Genomic DNA, 17,973 nt, shown 5'->3' on the forward strand with positions numbered 1-17,973 from the left:
CACTCCTGGCCAATCACTTGTCGGGAATAATATAAAAAATAATGATAGATGATATTTCCATCAAATATGGTAAATGTTGTTGGCCTTGGTCACAGATAAGTGGTAATGTACTAATAGGTTTGTGTGCATGTGAGGGTTTATTTACCCATTTATGTCCAAACAATGCAAACAAATCAGTCCCTACATATTCACCAAGTTAAACCAATAACGTGAGAAACACGTCATAGCGTGTCTATTGTCAGGTCGCCTGCCTTCTGTGCTGTTGTTTTAATAAATAATTTCTGTAAAAGAAATCCAACAAATTGCAGAACTCATATGAACAACTAAAGGAGAAATATAGAAACAAAACAAAATAAAAAAAGTATCATCAACAGTTTTATACAGTCACGGAAATCGGAAGAGTCGAGGTGGCATTGGAGAAAGTGACATCGAAAAGGACCTTTGAATAATTTACGATGCGGTCAATCAAGCCAATAGAACAATGGGAACCATCCGAAGAACTTCCACATATTTAGACATTACACCATTTTGTCTTTGATAAAAAGCACTTGTAAGGCCACATCTTGAAAATATGGTGTGTTTTGGAACCCATATTTACAAAAGTATATAAATGAGATATAAAATGTACAGAGAAGAGCAACAAAACCGGGAATGAATGTTTAAGCTATGAAAACAGACTGATAATATAAAATTACCAATACTGAAACATAGGAGATTAAGAAGGCATATAGGATGTGGTTCGTTTTGTCCCTGCGTGTTGACGATGTGGTACGTTTTGTCCCTGCGTGTTGACGATGTGGTACGTTTTGTCCCTGCGTGTTGACGATGTGGTGCGTTTTGTCCCTGCGTGTCGACAATGTGGTTCGTTGTGTTCCTGCGTGTTGACAATGTGGTAAGTTTTGTCCCTGCGTGTCGACAATGTGGTTCGTTGTGTTCCTGCGTGTTGACGATGTGGTACGTTTTGTCCCTGCGTGTCGACAATGTGGTACGTTTTGTCACTGCGTGTTGAGGATGTTGTACGTTTTGTCCCTGCGTGTTGACGATGTTGTACGTTTTGTCCCTGCGTGTTGACGATGTTGTACGTTTTGTCCTTGCGTGTTGACGATGTGGTACGTTTTGTCCATGCGTGTCGACAATGTGGTGCGTTGTGTTCCTGCATGTTGACGATCTTCGCCTCCTTGACAAGAAGTCGATCGTCAACAAATCATATTTAGGAGCAAATGGTTATGTCATAATTAATCATTTTTTTCGTAAACATATATGCAAATCTGCAGCCTTCGTGAAGTTTATACAAGATCACAGAAAGAACAGACCGGTCGATGTCACATCCATTTGCTCCGTCTTCAAGACGTCTTGTCACATTCCTTTGAGACCATTTGCTTCCGATTTCATTAGAAACCCCACACGGATGCGCATAAACCGTCTGTTGTGAGAAAAAACACTTCCGCTTGACAGCGCATTTTATCCAGGGGATTATGACTGTCTCCATGACGTCAGTTCGTCTGTTGACGAGGAGCCAATTAGTATTTAATTCTCGGGAATATTCGTAAAAAATAGGCTCATCCCGGACACTTAGCCTGACGAGGTCCCTTGTTGCTTTTGACTTGAGAAGTTCTAATCCGTCCAGAACAATGATTCCGCTTTTAGCAGATCGCGCAAAATCGAAAAGAATGTTCAAATTACCATCAGTATGGAATCGGAGGGAAGACCCAACCCACATAACAAAGTCATAGTCACCGAGGACTAGCTGGACCAGTATCGGCTTTAGGGCGCCAGAATCAATCCTCTGGAAATGAGCCGGATATTCGGAAAATGGAAACCGGCGAACTTCAAAAGCGGTGTCATTTGACAAATTATACAATGTATCATTCTGAGTATCTGTCAAGCCAATATCATAGAATATTACATGCAAGCTCGGATGCTGCTGTTTCAAATTCCGTAACACCGTTTGCAGCATAGCCATCGACTGGTCGAAATTTTGTGCATGGGCAGCCGTCACAATGACTGGTAAATCCTCAATTTTCTTAACAAGTGGTACGGGAGGAGGGATATGTTCTTCTTCTTTTAAGCAGTCGATTTTTTCTTTTATCAAGATCGACAGCAATATTAAGAAAAGAGCCGTGATGACAAAGAGAATCCATATCACCAATCCAAACACTGGGTGAGCAAGTCTTGCTTTCATAATCCTGCAAAATAAAAGGAAAACACGTTCTTCAAAAAGCTACAAACTAATGTTATTCGTGATCAAGACGCCGAATGTTTTAAACATCATAACAGCAGTACAATATCAAACACTATAGCAACAGTACAATATCAAACATTATAGCAGCAGTACAATATCAAATACCATAGCAGCAGTACAATATCAAACATTATAGAAGCAGTACAATATCAAACACTATAGCAGCAGTACAATATCAAACACTATAGCAGCAGTACAATAGCAAACAGTATAGCAGCAGTACAATATCAAACATTATAGAAGCAGTACAATATCAAACACTATAGCAGCAGTACAATATCAAACACTATAGCAGCAGTGCAATATCAAACACTATAGCAGCAGTACAATAGCAAACAGTATAGCAGCAGTACAATATCAAACACTATAGCAGCAGTACAATATCAAACATTAATTTAGTTCCTCTAGCCAATATACTTCAAATACCTTTTTTTTATTGAGACTTGTATTTCTCGAAAAGAAAAATATCAGAAGAAAATCCTTATACAAAACGACTAAATAGATATCCGCATGATGTTGATTTCGTTCAATTTGTTCGTATTTTACGTCACAGGTTTTGGTGGCAGAGAAAACCTACAGGCCTGCGGCCAGTACCTGGTTAGTGGCCCGCGTAGGTCTCGAACCTGCGACCCATTGATGGAAGGCTAGTGATAGTAAACGGCCAGACGCCTAAACTACTCGGCCACCGCTGCCCCGCATGCTTTTGAAATCAATTATCGATTCGCAAATCTTCGGGCATTGACATAAATCACGGATTATAGTGACGTACAGTACCTTGATACACTATTATATAACGTTCACCTTGAGGTTTTGTTACTTTTCTGAGCACACATCTGGTCTAGTTTCTGAGATTGTCACAAACGTCTCACTCGATGGCAAGTGTCACAAGCGTCTCACTCGGTGACAAGTGTCCGAAGCGTCTCACTTGATGATCAGTGTCACAAGCGTCTGAATCGATTATTAGTGTCACAAGCGTCTCATTCGATGATCAGTGTCACAAACGTTTCACTCGATGACAAGTGTCACAAGCGTCTCACTCGATGACAAGTGTCACAGACGTCTCACTCAATGACAAGTGTCACAAGCGTCTCACTCGATGACAAGTGTCACAAATGTCTCATTCGATGAATACTTGTGTTTCTCAACAGTGAAGGCAGTGACTATTTTATTATGCCAAAACAAAACACTGTAGTACAGATGGTAATGTTGACGCGTTTTTGAAGTCGTCTGCTTCCGTCATTAGGTCGTGGTGCCCTTGCTTATTTTTCTAGAGAGACTCCGAATACGGGAGATATGATCGGGAATATGAGGGCGACATTAAGTTTAACTACCTCGTCATGTGACCAGTTTTATCCAATCAGAAACGTTGTTATATAGTTGAGTGATGATGATAAATGGTATAGTGTGTTGTATTATATTGTGAACAATGCAATGTGGTTGTTTTTTTTATTCGAATTTAATGTCGTATATGTGTAATATGTTGTACTGTATGTTGTTATATATATTGTGTACGATGCAATGTGTTGTATTATATTTGAATTTAATGTCGTGTATGTGTTGTATGTTGTACTGTGTTTTGTATATTGTGTGCGATGCAATGTGTTGTATTATACTTAAATTTAATGTTGTTTATGTGTTGTATGTTGTACTGTGTTTTTTTTATATATTGTGTGCGATGCAATGTGTTGTATTATACTTAAATTTAATGTTGTTTATGTGTTGTATGTTGTACTGTGTTTTTTATATATTGTGTACGATGCAATGTGTTGTATTATACTTAAATTTAATGTTGTTTATGTGTTGTATGTTGTACTGTGTTTTTTATATATTGTGTACGATGCAATGTGTTGTATTATATTTGAATTTAATGTTGTTTATGTGTTGTATGTTGTACTGTGTTTTTTATATATTGTGTACGATGCAATGTGTTGTATTATACTTAAATTTAATGTTGTTTATGTGTTGTATGTTGTACTGTGTTTTTTATATATTGTGTACGATGCAATGTGTTGTATTATATTTGAATTTAATGTTGTTTATGTGTTGTATGTTGTACTGTGTTTTTTATATATTGTGTACGATGCAATGTGTTGTATTATACTTAAATTTAATGTTGTTTATGTGTTGTATGTTGTACTGTGTTTTTTATATATTGTGTACGATGCAATGTGTTGTATTATACTTAAATTTAATGTTGTTTATGTGTTGTATGTTGTACTGTGTTTTTTATATATTGTGTACGATGCAATGTGTTGTATTATATTTGAATTTAATGTTGTTTATGTGTTGTATGTTGTACTGTGTTTTGTATATATTGTGTACGATGCAATGTGTTGTATTATACTTAAATTTAATGTTGTTTATGTGTTTATGTTGTACTGTGTTTTGTATATTGTGTGCGATGCAATGTGTTGTATTATACTTAAATTTATACTTGTATTCGATTATGTGTATGTATATTGAGTTGCACTAAGTATTGTATCATAGCTGTAATATATGTTGTTCTATGTTGTTTTTCTATTTATGTTGTGTTCAGAAATGCTGATAACATTCGTAAATTGTAATAGTTCACCTCTTGTGAAGTATACACGATTCGTACACGTTTACCTGTGACGTGACTGTATAATAAAATCTTGAGACCTTGAGAATTCACGGTCTGACGGGACTTGTCATTCACGCAAGTCTCATCCGAAACAAATGCCATTATTATTAGGTAACCGACAAATAAAACAAATTACACAAAGGTTTACCATTGAATTTCAATAACAAAGCATTCCAGCTCGATTAACTTCATAAACCCTAGTCCTATATGTGTGTCCTGAGTGTAACAGGGTTTTTTGTGCAATGATGTTATCTCTGACGGGTAGAACCGTCAGATCCCATGGCCATAACACCAACAAAGAAATAAGTTCGGAATGTGTAAACGAGACAAATTAAGGTAACAAAAATAGTCCTGTGAGACTTAAAATCATGTCGAAAATAGCAGGCGTCTGTAGAGACAGGATTTTACATGTACTATAGGAACTTACTACATCCAACGATGTGGTATGTCCTTTTAAACACAGAATTCTGCTTTATGAAAAATAAAAAAGAGCCTGCTGGCATATTCTCTTTTTCTTTTTCAATACGTACGAATGGGCTTACCTGTAACTAGCAACCAGTTGTTGTTTTATCTTCCAACTGTTCACATCTGTTGTAGTACCAGGTAACTAAATGTTCTGTGTTTTTACTGAAGCAATGCTCGTACGACCGATATTAACATACCCAGTCAACTGCTCGTCCAGATTAACGTAGTGTATATAGTGTACGGTAGTTAATTGTTATACTATCAATGCTATAAACTAAACACATTTATTATAAGCAATTATGTTAAACGAAACAAGTACCAAGGAAATAAAATACAACGTGTTTATATCAATGCTTTAAAGACACATGTGAAAGTATCACTAATGTAAAATGAAATATGTGTTATTATCAACGATGTAAACTGGATAATGTGTCAGTATTGATAATATAAATAATATATATAAAACATACACTATTCAGTGTCTAGACAAGTCAGCGAGTAAACTCTGGTAAAAACCTACATGTTAAGATTCAACAATACAACAAGATTTACCTTCGTTTATCAAATGAAGATTTTAATGGCATTTCAATGTGCACATCGTACCATTTACAGACGCTATAATGTATTTTCACAAATAAAGATAATGAAACAATATACAATTTACATGAATGCATTAGTATCAACATTGCTGATTACAACTAAGAGGTGCCTGTAGGAAGGAGGTACGTGTAATTAAACCATAGAAAATACAAAACACACAATAGGAAATACTGTATGAGCAGCTTTGAAGATAACGCCCTTTAGTAACGCCACGGGATTCGGCAGTGGCAAACATCAAAACGTGCACTTCATCAGTCGTGATGCGGAAACATAAAAAACCGAAGTAAATGTAACCCGTGTAAGGCTTCCCTTAGGAATTGTCCTCTGCAGCACCGTTACCATGGGGAAACTTGAGCCATTTTCTGTCTTCGATATATTGGCCGTTATCAAAACACACCAACACGTCGGAGCGCCAGAACATCAGAGACCCAGGATGTCAGAATCTAGAAGACCCGGAGCAATACTTACAGTACCGACCGGAGCGGCCAATATACCGAAGGCAGAGCAACTGCTCAAGTGTCCCCATGGAAGCGGTGTTGCAGAGGACAATGTCTGAAAGGAAGCGAGTTGTTAGAGAGGGTAAACCACGTGGTCTACTGATGCAGACGGGAGAGAGTGGTAGGTATTAGAGTATCAGGGAAGGAAGCGACGGTATATTCAGAATACCCAGAAGGAGGCAATAAGACAATAATAGTATATGCACTTTTCACAAATATATAATGTCTGTCTTGTGGAAACCGAGGATTGCAACATAAAACCAACGGAGGTATTGATAAATGGATTATAATGACTATGTATTGTACATGTTTGGGTCTTATGGATTCACATACAAAGAGTCCGCTGTGTCATAACAACAAGAAATCCACGGAAGTGGATGTGTCGCCTGCGCAGGAAGCTGGGAGATTGTGCTATCAGCCCAAGGAAACTCAAGTTATCGCACAAAAACATATTTTTTTATTTATAGTAACAGTGACCTTGACCTTTGACCTTCGGACCTGAAAAGCAATCCCAAGCAAGCACTTTTGGTAAGGAAGTACTGCATGAAGTTTGATTTTGATCGGCCCAAGGAAACTCAAGTTATCGCACGAAAACCTCTGTGCGGACGCCGACGCCGACACCGACATAGCAATACCTATGTGTCACCAGCTTTTCGCAGGCGACATAAAAACTTTTTGTCTGACCTATACTTACCTTAATAACGGGAACAATAAACTTCACTGAATACATGTACACATCGTTTCTTGACATTTTTTTTTTTATTGATACATTAAAGCGGTTCCATAACTCTTTTGGTACAAACTGTACTGTATACAGTGTCTTACCGCATGAGTAGGCACACCACTGCGTACATTTTTGGCTGTGTGTACACATGATACATATATATAGCAATACGTACGATGAATTTAGGATCATAAGTCAATGGATTATTTTCAATAGAGATTGTCACCTGCAACAAAGGGTCTACCACCCTTTAAATTACACACAATACCTAGTGTTATAATTGGCCTATACTAATCATAAATTTAATCACATACCATTCAATATCATTATTATCAATAAACAAATAATTCCAATGTCTTCGATTAATCATCATTACGAGTACATAAGTCTTTTAATTAACCCTCCAAAAATCCCTTCTCAATTCAAGATGGCGGATTACAAGGATAAAGAAGGAAAACAGTGGTCGATAGAGACGTCCTATACTACTACATCAAACACTGTTTTCTGAAACAAGTCAAAAGATCCAATTATTCTGCAATTTGACGCACGGTATCAAAAGTAATCAACGAAGTATAGCTACATATATTACAGCACATGCTGCGCAGGTAAATGTAATGCTAAAGTACAAGCAAAATATTCGGAGAAATATAAATCATTGTTGAATTGGGTTCTTTTACACAAAATACTCGATAATCGCTTCAATGTTCTGGTTGTTTGTAACATTCGAAGATAATTCCCTAAAACAATATAAAAACACTAGTTGTACAATTCAGACACAAATTAGACGTATTGCTAATGGAACACATTAACTATAAATGACGCAAACAATGGGTATATTCAAAATGCCGATAACAAACTTCTACGACTTCTAGATAAACGACAACCTTACCAATTTAACTAATAATAGAAGTCTAGTATCGTTATATATTGATAAATTATATAACATTATCAACATATGATGCAATTAATAAGTTGCTTCTATACTGACGACTAATTTAAACAAAGGAATTTACGTTACCTCACTGAATCAATACTACCTAAATGTTATATATGGAGGACCCAACTATTTGAGTCGGTCTATATAAGGTAAATTGTAGGCAATTGATATTACACTTAATACCTTGCAGGGTGAATAAAGTTAAACAAACGTTTTTCGGTGAAAAGACACATGTAATTTGTTGCATTCAAGATTCGATCACTTAGCTCGCTTCATAACCACGTTAAATGTTCACCAACACCTGATCGTTGTAACAGTTGTAGTCTATGACCTTGAGTCGTGCAGCTCATTCCCGACATGCAATCGGCTATGTTCCAGACGCCGTACAATGTAAATTGGACAAGCAACAAAGAAAAGATTTTAAGTGACGAAAACCCATTTCTATCTGTTTCTAGTAACTGAATATGAAAAAGTGTGCATGTAATGTATGATAATATTTATCTGACCCCGCTTTCGTGAATGTACCTTATATCGAGAAGCAAATGGGTATCAGAGAAATTAACAACTGCATCAAAATTTTACAATTTTAGTGAAAACCTTGTCGATGGTTCTACGGGAGGTAACTCGCAAAGGTGTGAATTAATAGCATATATATGCATGTCGCCGCTTTCTCAAAAATCGCGGAATATCATACAAATGTGTGGATTTCGTGTTATTCTTGTATCACGTAATCATGTAATCCTTATAAGAGATGGAAAGGACGAGATATTACAACATATGATATTTTCAGAGAGAGTTGTAAACGCCTGGCGCCATTTTGTGATGTAGGTACCAAATGACGCGATCACAGTGCGGTATCTATAACCAAGCTTTCGTTTTGTTGAAACTGCGTTATTAACCAATCATGTTGGAGTCAAAAGACGCAATGGATCTCGACGATCTTAAGCCGCTCTACCAAATCAAATTCTTACATAAGGCTTTTCATATAGCGTATGGGGTTTCCCAGCGAAACCTCAAAAATATTTAAGTTAAGGATTGTGTCTGAAACCAGGGCCTGAGTCCTGTTGTTAAGGTTATTAAACAAGTCATTAATACAAGTTATTTTTAATTGGATTTTTAACAAACTCTGTGAAAATTAAAAACAATGCTATGTTTGTTGTCATTGAACAACCTTTCCTCTTTAGATTGGTGATCTTTTTTAAAATAATCTGACGAGTTTTCACCTTGAAAGGGTTTTAAGTACATTACTCCGTTTTAGACTATCCAGAAATCTTCAACCTGAGGGATGATGTTGTTGAGTGTCTTACACGATTAGCATTATACTACATTACACAGTTGTCTCGTCCTCTTGAACTCATTGATGATGCTAGTGGCCAAAATGGTTGAAATCTAAATTGCTTTTATAAAAAGGGTTGACCAGAGTCGCAGGTGCATAAACCTCTTAATTATATGAATTTCAGGAATAAGAGAAATACCGGTTATTTAAATTAATTGTAAGAAAAGTGTGTGTATCATGTATCCTGCTTCTACTCGAAATACATGATTGCGGGCATCAACTATCCACCAGCCGAGTCTACCACAAAGTATCCTGAATTGTAACCAAACACGTACACGTGATTGCACGTGTACAATTTTGTAATAGATACTGTACACTAAACTGGAATTACCCAGCACCAAACAACTATTTCGTCATTCTAGGACTTTTCGGTGATGCTAATGGCCAAAAAGGGGAAAGCAATTATACGTTTACCTTGTGAAAGAAATTACAAGGATACCTAAAGTAAAAAGTCTCAGGTAGTACACTATTCGGAAGATGGAAGGACTAGGACATCACTAGTGTGTGATAGAATTTCATAAAATGTTAAATGTTGTCGTATGTTCCATATCAAATTGTAATTATATAAACATGTATCAGAAAAAATACATAAGTATATCTATCCACCCCATGGTATTAGATACGAAAAAGAAGAACAGTATCTGTTGTAACAGACAGCGACAGACCACCACATCATATGCTAGACACATTGTACACCTATATCAGTGTTACTTGGACAATATCATTAAGTACTTAATGGTGATTTAATTGATATACAATAAGCGAATCACATCAGAACATTTTAATTGTAAAAGTTAACATTACAAACATACTAAGGGAAGCAACTACATAACCAGACCATTGAAATATCCCCCTTGGGTTGAACACATACGATATCGACACGTTAACCAGACCATTTAGATTATTCCCCTTTGGGTTGAACACATACGATATCGACACGTTAACCAGCCCATTTAGATTATTCCCCTTTGGGTTGAACACATACGATACCGACACGTTAACCAGACCATTGAGATTATCCCCCTTTGGGGTGAACACATACGATATCGACACGTTAACCAGACCATTGAGATTATTCTCCTTTGGGTTGAACACATACGATTTCGACACGTTAACCAGACCATTGAGATTATTCCCCTTTGGGTTGACCACATACGATATCGACACGTTAACCAGACCATTTAGATTATCCCCCTTTGGGTTGAACACATACGATATCGAAACGTTAACCAGACCATTGAGATTATTCCCCTTTGGGTTGAACACATACGATATCGACACGTCAACCAGACCATTGAGATTATTCTCCTTTGGGTTGAACACATACGATTTCGACACGTTAACCAGACCATTGAGATTATTCCCCTTTGGGTTGAACACATACGATATCGACACGTTAACCAGACCATTGAGATTATCCCCCTTGGGTTGAACAATTACGATATCGACACGTTAACCAGACCATTGAGATTATCCCCTTTGGGTTGAACAATTACGATATCGACACGTAAACCAGACCATTGAGATTATCCCCCTTGGGTTGAACACATACGATATCGAACACGTTAACAATGCCAATACGCACACAGTAGTGATGGATAAGGGGAATACATGCAGGTTAAAAAAATAAGGGAGCCAAAACGATATTTGTAAATGTAAATCGATTCCAGTAATGACAAAGCTACCTACCTCTACCTACCTACCTACCTACCTACCAACCTACCATACATACATACATATTTACATACATACATACACACACACACACACACACACACGCACACACGCACACGCACACACACATACATACATACATACATACATACATACATGCACCCCTACCTACCTACCTACCTACCTGCATACATACATACATACCTACCTACCTACATACATACATACATACCTACCTACCTACCTACCTACCTACATACTTACATACATACCTACATACATACTTGACTCGCAAATCACTATCATCCTTGAGCGATTTACATTTACTTGACATGACATATACTTTGAATATTTGAGCTGTTCTTCGATGCGACATCAACATAATGTCGAACGTTATAGAGCCAACCGGATAAAGGAAAGCGGTCCAGTAAACAGAACCTACCCACGTCGATTACGGAAGTACACGATAGGTGAGTAATTATTACGCAAATAGATATTGAAAATGTTAGTCGATAACAACGTGACTAACATTCTCTTATGAATGAATATATCAATGTTTTAGATCCCGTACACTCAAACCAGGTATCCTGGCCACAGTATATCTATCACTCTTTGGCGCTGTCTGACAAGGTGAGTTTGTATCCATATGAATGTACCCGGTACCAGGTATTGATATTTTGTTATCTGTACTATTTTTGTCTGCCGCCCATCTTTCATAACATGGCTAGGGAAGCAATGTATATAACATGTACTGACATCGTCAAAAAATATGTACACCTATGCATATTTAGTGTGAAGGATTACGTACATTGTATTGAAGTCACCTCATTGGTTTGGAGTTATTTCCCTTGAGCTAAGCTGTAGAGCTGTATGTTCGATTTTCGTGGAGCTGATGGCAGTCTGAAAGATGTGCATGAGATCACACAAGTACATAGTCCAAATTATTCTGACGTTTTGTCGACTTTTTTAATATCGGCCTGTCGTCGATTCGATAAAACGTCAGAATAATTCGGACTAACAAGTACAGTACATATTTGAAAGGATCATGCATCAATGAGTAGTCAGCTCGTAGCTCATGAAATTAAAACGTGGTAAAGGTCGGGGGTTAACATGAGTTAAGTTAGATATCATGAACGTTGCGCGGTTTTTCATGCTCATTTCTATTCTCTTCCGTGTAATAAATAGAGGATCTAGCACGAGTGTTCATGTTCAATATAACATGAACACGAGTGTTAGATTATATTTATTATATAATTCGAGAAACCTACCTACATAAGTGGTTTCAATACTAACGTCTCTATATGCAATGACGACGAGAAAGGACGCATCACATATACTAATTTGAGAGCATGTTCCGCTAACAAAAGTAGTCCGCAGAATTTTATCAGAATAATAAATGGCCAACAGTTTTACTTTTAACGATCATTTTAATTGTATAATAAATACAATATAATATTTTATTATATAATAAATCTTTATCCTGAATAATAAACCGTACTAACTCTTGTAGGAATTATTTTTGTAAATAAGTTTGGCCTGTATGATGCAGCGTAATTCATTTTTGGCAATCTGTATTTATTGCAACATTTTAAAGGTACAATTACAGTTAAGTGTGTGCGTTACATAACGTTTCTTTATATCATTTTTTACATTTGAATATACAAACGGCAACCAGGTTATGAAAATGTTAATTTTACCACGTTTTTTTATCTCTTAATCATGAAATGCTGTTTTCAATCCACACTATGTTAGTGTATATGATGTCAATTTTTACCCTTTGCTATATTAGCATGTACGTACAATACACTTGTATAGATGTACAAAAATGTTATAACATTTATTGTAGAAACACATCGTTCATTAATAGATGTCAAATCTTTGAATTTTATCTAAACAACATAATGTAAATAAGTGTCAAGCCTTGTGATAATATTAAACAATTTGTGCAATTAAATATCTAACTTCCATTTGACATTACAGTGTATATTTCTGTAATGTAAAAATTGTTTGCTATAATATTCATAACTTATTACTACTGATACTATTACATTATGTTATTGTTATTTTATATACTTGTGTTTGTCGCAAAAATAGCTCTCAAGAGCTAATTGTCCATATTGATAGGTATACAACTCTAAAAAAAGCTTCTTGTATCTTGTATCTTGTATCTCCAAAATTATATCGGTTGAAAACATGAACGCGAAATATTCTGATACTAATGTCGTCTTAGAGCAAATTTATCAAATACAGCTGAATGTGCATGCGGTAATCCATATGAAGACTCTTATCACTTCCTTTGTGTCTGTCCCTTATACACCCAGCATCGCAATCTATTAATAAGAGAGCTTCAACCTGTTCGTGATGATTTAACTTTAGACTTGCTCCTATATGGCGATCCTAAATTCAGCATTAATGTAAATACCTCAATTGCAAAATCTGTCCAAAATTATATCAGCAAATGCAACAGGTTTGACTGAATGTGATCATCTTTCTCTCTCTATCACTCTTTTTTTTCTCCGACTCTACCTGTGTTACTATCATTTACTTCATTACTCTATCCGTCTTTTCTTCCACTCTATTTTTCATCTACTCTATCTGTGTTACTATCCTTTACTTCGTTTCGCTCTCCTTCTTTTCTTCGTCTCTATTTTCCATTTCCATATAAAAACATAATTAATGTATATTGCGTAAATTACCTTATCAAGTTATTGTTTATATTCATGTATTTGAAGAAAAGGACTTTGATAAGTTGGTAAAACTTGTGTCCAATTCTTTTGTAAATATTTATTTGCAATAAAATATGTTTAAATCAATGTCGTCTTAACCGATACCGACATAACCGTAATGGTAACGAGAATACAATAAATGCCATGATCATTATCACGTTAAGTCGAATGTGTTATCACGATGGCAGAAATACGCCACTATAAACTATTGTTATCCATTCGTTCAGAACTTGGTTACTCTAGACTGCTCACTCTATTGTATCAGAAATCTGTAAAAAAAAAAAAAAAAGCTGACTTCCTGTATCAAACAGACCGAATCTGCCTCTGTTAAAAACGTACTTTAAGTACTTTTTTGTAGTTTTATTGATAACACACAAGTTCATTGCGTTTTTGTGTGGATCACTGATGTATCTGCTAAAAACACTTGATGATCGATTTTATTTCAGGGTTCTTTTTATGCACAAGGGTTCGATGATAATGGGCGGTGTGTGTTGGTGATATATATCTGGACTTTAACAAGTAAGTTAACTTCATTCCTATTACTGCACTAAAAAAACGTTTCTTGACTTTTCAGCCGGGGAAGTAATGATGAAGAATGATATCATCTTGATATGGGGTTGTCGACCTGGTTCATAGCAAAACAAGTTTGATGCTTACTTTATGGTTCCTTGAATCGAAATTCGACATATGTTTGCCCCTTCCCCTTAAAGCGCACATGTTCAAAATAAAAACACATTTTTTCAAAGAATGAAGATAGGTTTTGCAAATAATTGATGATACATTTCATTGCTTTGTATATATCTTTAATTGAATTGAAGATTTTTGAAATCATTTTCACATATATTGTTATTCAAAATATCAGTTAGAGATTAAATTTTAATTTTTGTTATCTTAAATTAATCAAAAATAAAAGAATTGCATATGCCGTCATTAAAACTTATGTTTATTTACAACGTCTCAAATGAATTGAAGATTTCTACATTTAAATTCAAATCATCATCAACCTACCTTCAATTGAATTAATTAAATGTCATTAAACTATCTTTGATTCTACTGGGCAAAGCTTCAATTCGATTAACGTTTATGGTAACTCTACCTACTTAATTCAATTGAATATAGATTAAATTGAAATGATGGTATTTAACATTAACTTGTAGATATTTTAACTGAAACGAAGATATCATCAATTATTTGAATATCTGCTACTTTGACAGTCCATAAACCTAGTCAAGGGCAATGGCGCCCTTATTCGTCCGTCTGTCTAGGCACTATCAACTTGTATCATGTTCACCTTCTGAATAACCACCAGTCCAGCAGTAATGAAACTTGTCATGTAGATTGCTAGAACATTGCAAAAGGTGATATAAATGTTGATTAAATTAATGACGTTTACCCACTTTTAATGGCACAGAGGTTCAGATTGTTAAATTTTATTTTTGCTTCTTCTGACAAATAACAATGTCCAGATTGAAGAACAGTTAGCCTGCATCGTTCTGGAATGAAATGCAATAAGCTCATTAAAATGAATGATTCAGACTTTTTTGAAAGATACTAAGGTCCGATTAAATGTGTTGAACTTTTCATCGACAATTATTGCACAAAATATATTATATCAACGCCTAAAATGCTATTATTCAGTGTATATACTTGTAAATTTGTGTAAGACGTTTGTTGTGAGAGTTTTAACAATGATATATAACGGTTAGTCTTTCATTACTAGTTATGTTCATTTTATTCTCACTGACATATTTATAACTGGGATATGTGAAAGATTATATAACAATAAACAGTATAGGCACTGTTATGATGGGACATGCTTTATACAGTATCCAAACGAAAATTTCAGAAGAGTTGCTTGTTTTTTTAAAAAATTGTATGCTAATATGATTATTCTTCTGTTCTAGCAGAAATATGAAAGAACACGTGGTGTGGCTTCTCCTCGTGACGGCTCCACTTCTCTCAGAAAGCAACAGCAAAATCTTTAGAGATGATATACTTCATAGAGATTTCCAAAACTCAAACATGGAGTTCACCTTGGAGATTTACAAGCGTTTAACTAAAATGTCCACTGATGGAAATCTGTTTTGCTCACCTTTCTCCATCTCTGCGGCCATGTCCATGGTGTATCTAGGTGCCAGAGAGCAGACAGCAGCCCAAATGGTTTCACCTCTTAGTATCCAATCTTTAGGTCAGCGAGTGCACGAAGCCTATGAAGACTACTTGAAGGTTATGGCCAAAAACGAAAACGTCACACTTAGGATTGCCAACAGATTGTATCCAAACAGCAAGGCAGAAATCGTACCGTCTTTCATTGAACTTTGTGCAAAACACTACCAAACCGATATAAAGTCCACGGACTATGAGCATTTTGAAACTGCAAGGAAAGAAATCAACGAATGGGTAAGCCAGCAAACAGCAGAGAAAATAAAAGACGTCCTACCTCAGGGATCTTTGAATCCATTGACCATAATGGTGTTAGTAAATGCTATCTACTTTAAAGGGGACTGGGAGACACAGTTCGACGACAATGGTACCAGAGATATGACCTTTCATACCCTCAAAGGTCAACACAGGACTGTAAAAATGATGTTTAAAAAAGAAAGAAAGTTACCGTTAAAACATGACGACGAATTAAAGTGTGAGGTTTTGGAATTGCCCTATAAAGGGAAAAGCTTATCAATGGTCATCATTTTACCAGATGATAAAGATGGATTATCTGCCCTTGAAGAGAAGTTAACTCCATCCAAACTTCACAGCCTGATGAAAGACATGCCACCTACAAAAGTGGTAGTGTTTCTTCCCAAATTTAAAGTTAAATCTGGATTTGAGCTTTCAACACTATTTGAACAAATGGGAATGACCGATCTTTTCGAAGAATTAAAAGCCGACCTGTCTGGTATAGACGAATCCAGGATGACGTTTGTGTCGGCCATCTTTCATCAGGCCTTTGTAGATGTCAACGAGCAAGGAACAGAGGCAGCTGCTGTTACTCTCGCTGTCGCCGTAATAGTGTCAGTTCCATTACAGTTCAAGGCCGATCACCCATTTATGTTTGTAATAAGAGACAATAGGTCGGATACAATTCTGTTTATTGGAAGGTTCGTCGATGTTGTTTCGTCACAAGAAAAGGATGAATTATAGGAAAACAAGCTATTGAAAAGAAAAGAAACCAGGGGCTTTTTATACACCCTATTCAAATGTAGTTCTTTAAGTTTTAAATGGTATCTAAAAAATGACCCTTTTTATTTCAAAGGATAAAGTGTTACTGGTTGTTCAATTTCAATTGATTGCAGTAATAGATTCCTCACAGTATGATTATAAACTGATAATGTCACGGTATGAGCCCCTATGAATATTAACAATACTGTCAAAATTGCTTCCCTAATCGGGTATTGTCATTCCTATAATTATCTTTCCTAATATGACTGTTTGCAGATTTCTTACCCATTCATTGTTGAATTGATGGTGCATCATGTCGTTTATCGATGTTTAGACGTAAAATAATAAGAAAACCATAACAAAACAAAACAAATGTTACAAAACGAGTCGATTTTTCAATTAATCAAAGAAAACATGTTCTGATACAGGTGAATAATGATGAAAGTGTTAGAAAAGGGAACAGAGAGTCAGTTATTACAATTAGCTGGATGATACAAGAGTGAGTGTCATTGCAGGCCAGCTGTGTGACTCAGAAAATGGCCGGGTTGGTAGCAAATTATGTAGACTATTAAGGTAAGAGATTTAGAGATAATGATCGAAAATAACTAGTGTCATGGGAATACACTCGTATGCGTGGTCCGGGTGTGCCATATGATAAAACTTGGTATGGTAGTGTTATAACAGTCAGTTCTAGTATATACGTTAGAGAGACAACATGTGAGTTGTAATACAGGAGTGAAGGTAATGTGATGGTACATATGTAAACAGATGTAAATAAACTATAAATAGAATAAAGTACATTACGTCATGTTTACAATCGGCACAAGACACGTCAGTAGCTCCTTAACTAAAGGGGGAAAATAAGTTACTATTCCTAAAATTCATTTTTATGTTAATTCATAGAATCGTCCCCTACCTTGAGGGTGTGATAGAGAAATCTCCAACCCGAGGGGTAATGGTTTTGGTTGTCTAACCCGCAGCTCTGACGAGGGTTAGACAACCAAAAAATCA

At 35.9% G+C, this 17,973-nt stretch overlaps 2 protein-coding genes across 6 annotated transcripts; one reads left to right on the forward strand and one right to left on the reverse strand.

Annotated features, from left to right (window-relative positions):
* Positions 1–1,195: 1,195 nt before the first annotated feature.
* Positions 1,196–12,005, reverse strand: LOC110463231. Of its 2 annotated transcripts, none has more exons than XM_021517663.1 (2): positions 11,886–12,005; positions 1,196–2,186 (listed from the first exon to the last, which is right to left on the reverse strand). In XM_021517663.1, coding segments are annotated over exons 1-2 (978 nt in total). In that variant the 5' UTR covers positions 11,888–12,005; the 3' UTR covers positions 1,196–1,210. The 2 variants fall into 2 exon arrangements, with proteins under 2 accessions (XP_021373338.1, XP_021373339.1); XM_021517664.1 differs by lacking the exon at positions 11,886–12,005 and adding an exon at positions 5,387–5,496.
* On the forward strand, positions 11,355–17,751 carry LOC110463230 (leukocyte elastase inhibitor-like). 4 transcript variants are annotated; one of them, XM_021517659.1, is made up of 4 exons: positions 11,355–11,547; positions 11,640–11,707; positions 14,250–14,322; positions 15,708–17,751. In XM_021517659.1, exon 4 carries the CDS (start codon positions 15,715–15,717, stop codon positions 16,942–16,944), a length of 1,230 nt encoding a protein of 409 aa, XP_021373334.1. In that variant the 5' UTR covers positions 11,355–11,547; positions 11,640–11,707; positions 14,250–14,322; positions 15,708–15,714; the 3' UTR covers positions 16,945–17,751. The 4 variants fall into 4 exon arrangements, with proteins under 4 accessions (XP_021373334.1, XP_021373335.1, XP_021373336.1 ...); XM_021517660.1 differs by having other exon boundaries at positions 15,711–17,751; XM_021517661.1 differs by lacking the exon at positions 11,640–11,707.
* Positions 17,752–17,973: the final 222 nt, after the last annotated feature.

The sequence above is a fragment of the Mizuhopecten yessoensis genome, unplaced genomic scaffold (genome assembly GCF_002113885.1).
Source record: "Mizuhopecten yessoensis strain PY_sf001 unplaced genomic scaffold, ASM211388v2 scaffold10879, whole genome shotgun sequence".
In the NCBI taxonomy this organism is placed as follows: domain Eukaryota; kingdom Metazoa; phylum Mollusca; class Bivalvia; order Pectinida; family Pectinidae; genus Mizuhopecten; species Mizuhopecten yessoensis.